Source organism: Phlebotomus papatasi, unplaced genomic scaffold, assembly GCF_024763615.1.
Source record: "Phlebotomus papatasi isolate M1 unplaced genomic scaffold, Ppap_2.1 HiC_scaffold_584, whole genome shotgun sequence".
In the NCBI taxonomy this organism is placed as follows: domain Eukaryota; kingdom Metazoa; phylum Arthropoda; class Insecta; order Diptera; family Psychodidae; genus Phlebotomus; species Phlebotomus papatasi.
In genome coordinates this window covers 1-11,644 of record NW_026604782.1, presented here as the reverse complement: position 1 = coordinate 11,644, position 11,644 = coordinate 1, and the positions used below count along the sequence as shown (strand labels likewise).

General features: G+C 33.1%; 1 protein-coding gene across 2 annotated transcripts; it reads left to right on the top strand.

The window, feature by feature from the left end:
• Positions 1-3: 3 nt before the first annotated feature.
• On the top strand, positions 4-3,426 carry LOC129809294 (cyclic GMP-AMP synthase-like receptor). 2 transcript variants are annotated; one of them, XM_055859130.1, is made up of 4 exons: positions 4-885; positions 945-1,251; positions 1,320-1,454; positions 2,241-3,426. In XM_055859130.1, exons 1-4 carry the CDS (start codon positions 91-93, stop codon positions 2,324-2,326), a joined length of 1,323 nt encoding a protein of 440 aa, XP_055715105.1. In that variant the 5' UTR covers positions 4-90; the 3' UTR covers positions 2,327-3,426. The 2 variants fall into 2 exon arrangements, with proteins under 2 accessions (XP_055715105.1, XP_055715104.1); XM_055859129.1 differs by having other exon boundaries at positions 1,320-3,426.
• The last annotated feature ends 8,218 nt before the right edge of the window (positions 3,427-11,644 follow it).

Genomic DNA, 11,644 nt, shown 5'->3' with positions numbered 1-11,644 from the left:
ATCACTTCTTCAGTGGTTTCCCTTAGCAAAAGACGTGTTTTGTAACCTACAACATTATAATTTTGTTAATAAAAATACAAGTGATTAAAAATGAGTTCTTTGACAGATTTTAATACAATGTTTCATGATCTGAACCGATTTATAACTTTGCAGTCGGGGAAGTTGAGTGATCGTAAAAAATATATGGGACATTTTACAATTATTATGAATGCAATTTGTAACGATTTGAAGGAAAGAAGTGAGCTATTTAAAAGAATGTATCATGGAATTGATTATTCTGGAAGCTATCGCGATAATTTAAAGGTGGGGAAACCCAACGAATACGATATTAATATCAAAATGAAATTTGTGAAACCTGATAAAGTGATAGTCGGAAGTGCAAAGCCAGGGTATCTTAAAATTAACATCACTGAATTGCTGGAAGAAATGAAAATGTTAACTGGATACGATAGAGCGGTGAAAGAATTAACAAAGTTAATAAATTCAGAAGGATTACTTTTACAAAACAAATGGATGGCATGGTCTGAAGGCATTATCACTTCAACCTTCGCAAAAGTGAAGCAGGATCTTTCTGCGGAATATAACATGAGTCATTCTAAACAAGGACCAGCTCATACCATAAAAGTTGCCTCTATTACAGACTATACGGTCACATTCAGTATTGATTTTGTTTTTGGAATCATGCTTGATTTGACTAAGTGGATCGCAACACGGCCAATTCCGGAATCTATCAAAACAGAAGATAATTATTTCACCGCTATACCAAAACCAAATAAAACTTTGATTGGTCAACCAAATCCACTGTGGATCGCTAGTTATCCTGCTCAAGATCACAATATTATGCACGATAAGAATCGTCTTAAGGATTCCATTCGGTTTCTTAAGGTAATAAATTTTACTTTAGTAAAATCAGAAATTGTTACATTGACGAAGAATTATTTCAGAAAATACGTGATACGCAAGGAATTGAAAACTTAAAAAGTTTTTACATTAAAACAGTGGTAATGTTGGAAACTGATAAGAGACCTTCTCTTTACTGGCAAAATCCAATTCGGACTGTGCTTATAGACATGCTTACAGCAGTTATTAATCGCTTGGAAAATGGCAATATTCCTTCATATTGGAATAAGAATTTCAATATTATTGGGGGTTTCAGCCAGGATCAAAAAAATGATATGGTGCGAAAATTGAAAAAAGTAAAAGGAGTTTGGGAAAACTCATTGGATAAACAAACAATAATAAGTACCATATGTAATCATTTTACAGAAAATGATTATTAAGATTATTCTGTTGAATAGAATTTTTGGTTTATCTTTTAGTGCCTCTATCTGAAACTCAGATACTAATGGACACAATGGGTTTAGAAACTGAAACTGGAGGTCCAAGACGTGTATTTTCTCATCAATTCAATAATGAGGGGGTCATCCAAGGAGATCCAGAACAATCTACATCAAGTAATTTGAACAGAAATATTTTACTAGGAGTAGGTGCTTTAGGAGTAGCTTTGGCAGCTGTTTCAATGTATAGATCAAATAGAAATAGAGACTAACAAAAAATTCTTAATGAATTAACATCTTTTAATTGACTTAAGGTAAGTGTGCCAAATTTCGGCATAGTTGTATGCAAACGTCAAAGTCTCAAGTTTGAAATGTAATATTTTAAATTCAAATTGATTTTTTTATTCTTTCTTCTGAAAGAGTGTTGCATGGAACCTTGTTAAGAGTTTACCGTCTTTATTTACTCTAACATCATTCTTAATACATTTTAAAATGAATAAAAATGTAGACATAGCTTTGGTGCCCTATTTCGTCCACCTTCATTCTCATAGTTCCTTGCCTTTCGGGAATTCTTCCAATATCTTTTTCATGTCATCTCGTTTATCGTAACTACATTTTTTGTTATTCTTTTGCATTGTATAATCTTTGGAGTACGTAAAATCTTAAAGTTCATGGAAATTCGAGGAACAAAAAAGATGGCCGAAATTGCAAACTGGCCGGAATTTGGCACACTTACCCTAATAGTTTTCTAAAAGTATATATTTTAATCACAAAAATCTATAGCTTATTGTTTCTCTATCATAAAACTTATGTAACCTATCATACGTAACCTAAAATCACACAAATCTATATATTAATAACATTTTCTTATATTTCATTTGCAAAAGGTACTGTGTAAAATTATAAACTGATTACACGATAAGTACATAGGATTGTTCTTACAGTTTAATTTTTAATCTGCAGACCTGCAGGTGTTAATGGAACTGCTACAAAGTCTTAAAGGTACTGCATCTTGCCTTGTAGTTTTATTATACAGTTGCCAATATTAATTCTGATGATTGACTTTTTATATACATATTGAGTTGCATATTTTAATTAAATCATCAGCTTGTATGTCTGTTTATTTATAATACATTACTATTCCAAATTTACACATGTTAAGACTCTTCATCCAGTGTTCGTGCAAAACTTTCTTATTCCAGAGAAAACAACTTTGAATTTTCTTTTAAAGTCACCTAGAGTAATTATTTCTCTGGAGGACCAATTCGGAAAAGCATAGTAATCACGAGTTCGAGCATTGTGAAAAGTGTTTTCCCCCTGAACCATTTCTACTCATTTATTTATAGCAATTGGTTCATTGTCAGTTTATTATTGAAACTCAATTAACATTGTTTTCGGGATTCCCGGACCTTTCCACACAATCCAAACGTTCCTGAAACCAGTTGATTTAAAAATCAAACTCTTGCCACCAGTTTCCTCGAATTTTTATTCCAAGAAATTCCACATTTTATTCTCTGGGACCATTTTTTTTAAACATATCTTCCTTTACTCGTCCGCATAGTCGTCCGTCTGTTCATTTTTCTATCTGATTCCTGTATCTGTCCTATCAGTTTGTATGTTCAACCGCCAATAGAGGCCAAACGATTTGAGATAGCGATTTGGGACCTTCAGTGAGAGAAATCCGAAAAAGTTAAAATAACATTCCGGAAATGTCAATTTTACCCTGCAGTATTGATCCGAAAACAGTGTAAATATTACCCTTTTTAGGTGTATTATGGATTAACTTTACCCTTCTTTCATGTTGATTTTACCCTTAAAAGGTGTAAAATTAACATTAAAAATTTTGATATATTTTTACACCGAAGAAGTGTTAAAGTTATGACGAAAAAAAGTTAATCGCAGCCTCTTTTTTTCTCAGTGTTCTAAGATTTAAACAAGTCCGGTTAGGGAATAATCACGCTCACTCCAGAATAAAACATGCATGATAGAGTTCAATCATGTGACGTGATTATGTGATATATCGCGTTCGTGATGAACAACAGCGCATCATGTCTTTATCTATCACAATTTAAGATTTACCATAAAAAAATCAAAGATCGCGTCCTTGATAAATGCTACCACGTGCGGTCGTATTAATTAAAAGAATAAACTAAAACTTAAAGAAATAAACGTCTATAAATCGACCACAGAAAATCAATCACGCCTGTGACAAATACTAACACGACGTGTTGGCTTTTATCACGCCTATAAATCGACCCCTCAAAATAAATCACGTTCGTACTACAACTTGTAACTATTTATCATGTCTATAAATCGACCCCAGAAAATCAATGACATTCATGACGAATACTAACACGGCGTGTTAGTATTTGTCATGGATGTCATTGATTTTTTGGGGTGTAATTATGGGCGTGATAAATGATAACACGAAATACTACAACGTGTAACTATTTATCAAGTCTATAAATCGACCCCGGAAAATCAATCACATCCATGACGAAAACTAACACGGCGTGTTAGTATTTGTCATGGACGTAATTGATTTTCTAGGGTCGTTTTATAGACGTGATAAATGTGAACATGTCGTGTTAGTATTTCTCAAGGACATAATATAATTTCTGGGGTCGATTTATAGGCATGGTAAATGGTTTCACGTCGTGTTAGTATTTGTCATGGATGTCATTGATTTTATGGGGTGTAATTATGGGCGTGATAAATGATAACACGAAATACTACAACGTGTAACTATTTATCAAGTCTATAAATCGACCCCGGAAAATCAATCACATCCATGACGAAAACTAACACGGCGTGTTAGTATTTGTCATGGACGTAATTGATTTTCTAGGGTCGTTTTATAGACGTGATAAATGTGAACATGTCGTGTTACTATTTCTCAAGGACATAATATAATTTCTGGGGTCGATTTATAGGCATGGTAAATGGTTTCACGTCGTGTTAGTATTTGTCATGGATGTCATTGATTTTATGGGGTGTAATTATGGACGTGATAAATGATAACACGAAATACTACAACGTGTAACTATTTATCAAGTCTATAAATCGACCCCGGAAAATCAATCACATCCATGACGAAAACTAACACGGCGTGTTAGTATTTGTCATGGACGTAATTGATTTTCTAGGGTCGTTTTATAGACGTGATAAATGTGAACATGTCGTGTTAGTATTTCTCAAGGACATAATATAATTTCTGGGGTCGATTTATAGGCATGGTAAATGGTTTCACGTCGTGTTAGTATTTGTCATGGACGTCATTGATTTTATGGGGTGTAATTATGGGCGTGATAAATGATAACACGAAATACTACAACGTGTAACTATTTATCAAGTCTATAAATCGACCCCGGAAAATCAATCACATCCATGACGAAAACTAACACGGCGTGTTAGTATTTGTCATGGACGTAATTGATTTTCTAGGGTCGTTTTATAGACGTGATAAATGTGAACATGTCGTGTTACTATTTCTCAAGGACATAATATAATTTCTGGGGTCGATTTATAGGCATGGTAAATGGTTTCACGTCGTGTTAGTATTTGTCATGGATGTCATTGATTTTATGGGGTGTAATTATGGGCGTGATAAATGATAACACGAAATACTACAACGTGTAACTATTTATCAAGTCTATAAATCGACCCCGGAAAATCAATCACATCCATGACGAAAACTAACACGGCGTGTTAGTATTTGTCATGGACGTAATTGATTTTCTAGGGTCGTTTTATAGACGTGATAAATGTGAACATGTCGTGTTACTATTTCTCAAGGACATAATATAATTTCTGGGGTCGATTTATAGGCATGGTAAATGGTTTCACGGCGTGTTAGTATTTGTCATGGATGTCATTGATTTTTTGGGGTGTAATTATGGGCGTGATAAATGATAACACGAAATACTACAACGTGTAACTATTTATCAAGTCTATAAATCGACCCCGGAAAATCAATCACATCCATGACGAAAACTAACACGGCGTGTTAGTATTTGTCATGGACGTAATTGATTTTCTAGGGTCGTTTTATAGACGTGATAAATGTGAACATGTCGTGTTACTATTTCTCAAGGACATAATATAATTTCTGGGGTCGATTTATAGGCATGGTAAATGGTTTCACGTCGTGTTAGTATTTGTCATGGATGTCATTGATTTTATGGGGTGTAATTATGGACGTGATAAATGATAACACGAAATACTACAACGTGTAACTATTTATCAAGTCTATAAATCGACCCCAGAAAATCAATCAAATCCATGACGAATACTAACACGGCGTGTTAGTATTTGTCATGGATGTCATTGATTTTTTGGGGTGTAATTATGGACGTGATAAATGATAACACGAAATACTACAACGTGTAACTATTTATCAAGTCTATAAATCGACCCCAGAAAATCAATCACATTCATGACGAATACTAACACGGCGTGTTAGTATTTGTCACGGATGTGATTGATTTTCTGTGATCGATTTATAAACGTGATAAAAGGCCAACAAGTCGTGTTAGTATTTGCCACAGGCGTGATTGGTTTTCTAGGGACGATTATAAAGACGTTATAATTGGTTACACATCGTTTTATTATTTGTCATGTACGTCAGTGATTTTCTGGGATCGATTTATAGACGTGATAAAAGGTAACATATCAGTAGTAAGGGTGAAGCAGAGTACTGTTTTGTGGGCGTGGCTTTCCATGGAGCACGAGACTGTTTTGTGACGCCACATCGATAACTCTGGTGGGTGGGCTACCTGCAGGTCGGTTTCCCCGCCCCCGCTCCCCCTTCCTGGTCCTCTTTTGTGTTTAGGTTAATTATTTTAACTGAATATAGAGCACGATACTGATTTATGGGCTTGGCTTGCCCGTGGATAAACTGTTGCAGGAAGCATTTTGATTGGTTATGAAGCACGATACTGTTTTGGGGGCGTGGCTTGTCTGTGGATATGGAGTACAATACTGCTGTAGGAAGCATTTTGATTGGTTATGAAGCACGATACTGTTGTTGAGGGACGCATTTTCATTGGCTATGGAGCACGATACTGTTGAAGGAAGCGTTTTCATTGGCTATGGAGTACGATACTGCTGTTTGAAATGTGATCCGTTTCAGACGCCATATTGATCTTAGCTGTAAGCTTTAGGCGACCATCTTGAAATTTTTGGAACTTTAAACTTTTTGAGATTGCGCTTTTTGATAGTCATTTTGAATATTTGAATTAACGGAAATTACTTTGGTGGACTCTTCCTCATGTAATTTTTTTTCTCCCTATATAATTTATATGAGAAAAGATCTGCCATCCATGGGAATTGATCATCAGACCTCTCGGTTGCGAGTCCAGCACCTTATCCATTGTGCCATTGTGGCATGATAGAAGGTTTGTCAGAAGTCTTTCCTATGCAGTAAGCGGGATTCTCTATAGTCTCTGGCCTATATGCACTGTCCAAGTGTGGAAAAATGCAAATGCAATATGAGACCTTTTCGCGCGCTCGAGACCATATGGGAGAGACTATTTGTATGAGCCTTTGCGCGACAATTTGATTCCTTCAGATGAATGAAGCAACATGGAAAAAATGTCTTGCAGTGCGCAAGATAATTGTCAAATTGAGTCGAATTTCGCAATATTCACTAATTTTACTGGCGATAAGAACTATCAATAATTTTCATTGGTTATTGAACAGCATGATGTTGATGCCGTCATGCAATTTAAACCATTTTCATTGGATATTGATCAATAGATATTGAAACGTCATTGAGTTGAGATTTGCATGTAAACAGCTTTTTTTAGAAGCATGCAACTTTTGAGCTTGCGTATTGTTTGCAATATTTGTCTTTTTTATTTAAATTGTAACATAAATTACCGAAAAATATCATGCTTTTCCACTTACATGATTGTACCTCACATTATTCACATCTCTTGATGATATGATCAAACGATCTTTATGCAATTTGTCTAAAAAAATATTTTTTCGTTCAGTGATTTCAGATAAGAAGTGATAAATTTCGTGAAATATATTGAATTTCTGCTTAGTGCAGATGGTGACTGTCATGAAATTTCAAGAATCTGGGTTTCAGATCCCCAATTTTCAAATAAACAAACTGATGATCAAAGATGTTGCAATGCATTTCTATACAATTGTGGGATTATTCGAAATATGATCTCTTGTAGCATGCATAAAATAAAAGAATTAAAAGATGAATGAAAAAAATGTCAATGAGCGCAAAATTTCATGTCTTGTGTATGAATCATTTAACTCTCTTGATCGCAAGTGGGAAAATATGGAAAAGTGTTAGATTTCTCATAACTTTGTATTACAATGTTCTTTTTCTCTGACATTAGAGAATTTTTACAACATTACAGAACAAAATTATTCAAAGTGAATTATTGATTTGTGTTTTCTCTTATTATAATTTAACAAAATGAAAAATATCTTTAAATATATGTACAATATTTACCTAAGAATTTGGTTATGTGGAGAAATGGCAGCAGAGTGAAATAAAATAGGAACCGACTTTTCATACAAAATTGATTTTTATGAATGAAATGTTGTATAGACTTCTATAATTCGGTACCTGGGATGCTGAATTAACTTATACATTTTTTATTGATGACTCATTATCAAATTTATGTATATTTCTGTGGCACATATCACAAAATAGAAGATGAAATCCTCTTTCTTTAGTAGAAGATCAATTATTTTAAGATGACTCTCAGTAGAATAGGCATAAAAAAATAAAATTCAAGCGATACTCACTAAAATAAAGTCAAACATTTGCGTTCTTACACTGATAAAAGAAATTTAGCTTTGCACTCACTAGCACTTCATCACTGAATACTATTAATTTTAGTTCTTGACCCTAAAGCTTCATCCTCCCCCTGAATAAATGTTAACAAAATTTAATTTATTACATTGAAAAACAATTTAAAAAAAGTAACTTTACTTGTTATTTAGAAAAATGTACTACTTACCCCTCACATCCTACTTCTACACTTTTTTCTAAGATGTGAACATGACATGTCCGAACATGTTTCTACGGATATGAAACAAATATTTTGCACACGTCTGCATAATTTTCTCGGAAAATTTCGTTAGTACGATCAAAAGATCCTAAATTATTTTAGAGGAATTTTAGCAATTAGAAGAAAAAACTTTTATTTGTATGTCAGATTTAATGGTGAGTGGAGGTTAAATTCTCAGTGAAAAGTAATAAGTCGCAAAAAAAGTTGTCTGAAAATATGGAAACCCAAGAAAGATCACATCAAGTTCCAAGTATAATAAAGGAAAAGCAGCGGTTCAACAAATATAATCCTGATCCTTCTGAAGAACTTCGCAAGGAAGAGGAAAAATATGCAAAAAATCGATATCAAAATACAACTCCTGAACTACTGAATGCATACACCTACTTTCTAAATCGAACATCTACATTGTTTATCACGATCGGGTTTTCTCCAGAGAATTTTTCACCAGTTGCTAAAATATGTGCCGTAAGCTACTGGGATGGAATTGATGCTGTAGAATTCACCCAAAATACATGGACAACGTTCTGTGCCAGCAAGCAAACTTTAAGAAAATTATTGGGAGAGGATGCTGGAAAGGATGATGCTAATATGGAACTTGAGCTGCTGAATATTCAACTTAAAAACTGCATGATCATTAGTAGTTACTATGCCGTGGAAAATTCCGAACTACTTATTCTCAGTCAAAATGATGGAAATGATCGTCTATCCCTAAATATTTCAGAATTTGACAAATTAATGTTACTTTCTGAATTTATAAATGTAACTTTGATTTACAATACTTCTGTACAGTGGTATGTACAAGAATATTTTGAGAGATACAGCAATGCTTGTAAATCTTTAGGTGTGCAAAGATTGGAAAATTCTAATTTTTCAAACAGCAATACTTTTGATCCACCAGTCAATTATTTTCGCCTGTTTCATGAAATTCCTTTTGTAGCAAGTAAATCAAATATTTCTTAAAATGTAACATGTGTATAAAAATCAAATGATGTCAAATATAAAGATGAGAAAACGTAAATGTAAATTGTTTTAATCTTGTATATTTGCAATCTGAATCCTCTTAAGATAAGAAGAATGAAGAAAAAAATGAAACTTCAATTGCACAGGGTTATGCATTATGCCAATATTTATCTATACCAACATCCCCTTTTCATCTCAACATATTTGCTATGTGAGCAAGATTAAAGTCAATGAAATAAAATTATTTGTGAGAATTTTGTCTTGTTGTGAAAAGAAATTGTTTTACAATCAATTATTTCAACATCAGACAATGTTTCATCTGTACATCAAGAAAAACACAACATGTTTCATTGATGCATGATGAAAAAATCAATATGAAAATGCAGTGAAAAATTTTACCAACATAAAAAAAATCTGCAGAGAGATATCATATTTTTTATCATCTTGCATTTTTTCTGCATCAGAATATTTTCTTCACGTGAACAAAAATCTTCAAAGTGGCGTCTGGCATTTTTTCTCAACGTAATCTGATTTTTTCTTTGCAGCATTAGCAGGATTGTTTTAATTACATTTTATAGCACAATCAAAAATGATTGTATCGAACTTCTTTGACAAAATCTACTCGATTGCATGCAACTACTTTTAAACAATTCACATGATTCCTCATGTTGATGGCAACATAAAAACAAAAAAAATAATGATACTTTGATCAGATGCGTAAGAAAACTCATTTCATTGTTTTACAATCAATTTTATTTATAACTTAGTCGATTGTAGTTTTTCATTACACAAAAAAAATCTTGACTTCATTTTTTGTTTTCTTCACGAGAAATATATTCTTGTAGTCTCAACGTATGGCTCTCGGCATATAGGGCAATGTCTTGTTTTTGAAGCACATCCTTGACAAGCAGCAACGTGTCCACAAGGTAGGAAAGCGGTATCGTATTCATTGTTGTAGCATATTTTGCAGATTTTGTGTGATTGCTGTACAATATCGTATTCTGCTTCTACATTATCACAATCCAAAATTTGATCGCCAAAGAATATCTCGAACAAATTATCAATTGTATTTTCATCATTAGTGTTAAAGAATTGTACCATCAATTGTTTTTTCTCCAAAATAGTCATGCTTTTTCCATTTTTTCATTTTTCTTGAAATTTTTTCCACTACACCGCGACGTAAAATCTCATTGTTGTTTTCATGAAGTAGGTCGATCATTTGTGCAATTGTCTTTTTATGTAAAATAAATTGCACCAAATCAGACTCTGATTTTTCTTTTGCCAAAGCTTCTGCTAATTGTCTCAAGCTGTGCGTACTCATTGCGATATAGATTTTTTCTGAGTGATTTTTTAAGATACACCATGTTAAATAATTGTGAAAAATGTTTGTAATGAACAATTTTCAACGAAAGAAAGAAAGGGGAGAGGGATTTTTGAGTTAAAAACGCTCTAATTTTATACTTTTAACTTTTTATTGCAAATGATATAGAAAATTATACATCACTACTAGAATTTTCAGATGAATATACATGATCTGAAGCAGGTTTCCTAGAATAATATAACGTTTGTTCCTCAAAATCAGATAAAAAATCTTCCGCAGGTACTTGATCTCCTTCTGAATCAGTCACATATTCTACAAGGTAAAGATTTTTCTCCTGTTTTTCAAAGTATTTTTCTGTGAGCTTATCTTTTATTTTACACATGAGTTGATCTTCAACTTCTTTGTTAGACTCCTCTACCTCACTCCTTTGAATTTTGTGTAACTTCTCAGAAGCTATGTCACGTTCCATTTTATTTAAAATTTCTTCTATCCAAGATGGCAGGTCATCGGAATGTGATCTTTTTCGTGTAAATCTTTCCAAAATTTTCTCAGCTTCTTCTTTCGTAGGATTATGATTTATCAAAAACTGCAAAACAGTTTCGTCAAATATAATTTTTATGAATTTCTTTATTCAAAAACATGGAACTCACCATGTTATTGTGTATCCGAAATATGTATTCTCCGTGAATTAGGTTGGCCTATCTTTCGTAAAACAAACTTATTGGTTTGACTGTCGATTATAGAATAACAACAATTTTACACACTTGGTTGAAATATCCAGTTCAAGTTATGCATCACTTAAAAAATTATCCAATATTGCGAAATTGAAATATTATTTTTCACACGTGCAATGAAAAATGTCTCATAAAAGTTTCAAAATTGTACGATATTTTACTGGAAAAACACTATACGTGATAAAAAGATGAAATTTGAGATTTTCCTTCTTTGTATGCACTAGGACATGTTTCGAACAAGACTTGATGGCCCTAGTAAAATACACTTACACGATCGCAACTTTTCTTGGAAAAAATCCATTCCCAGTTGAA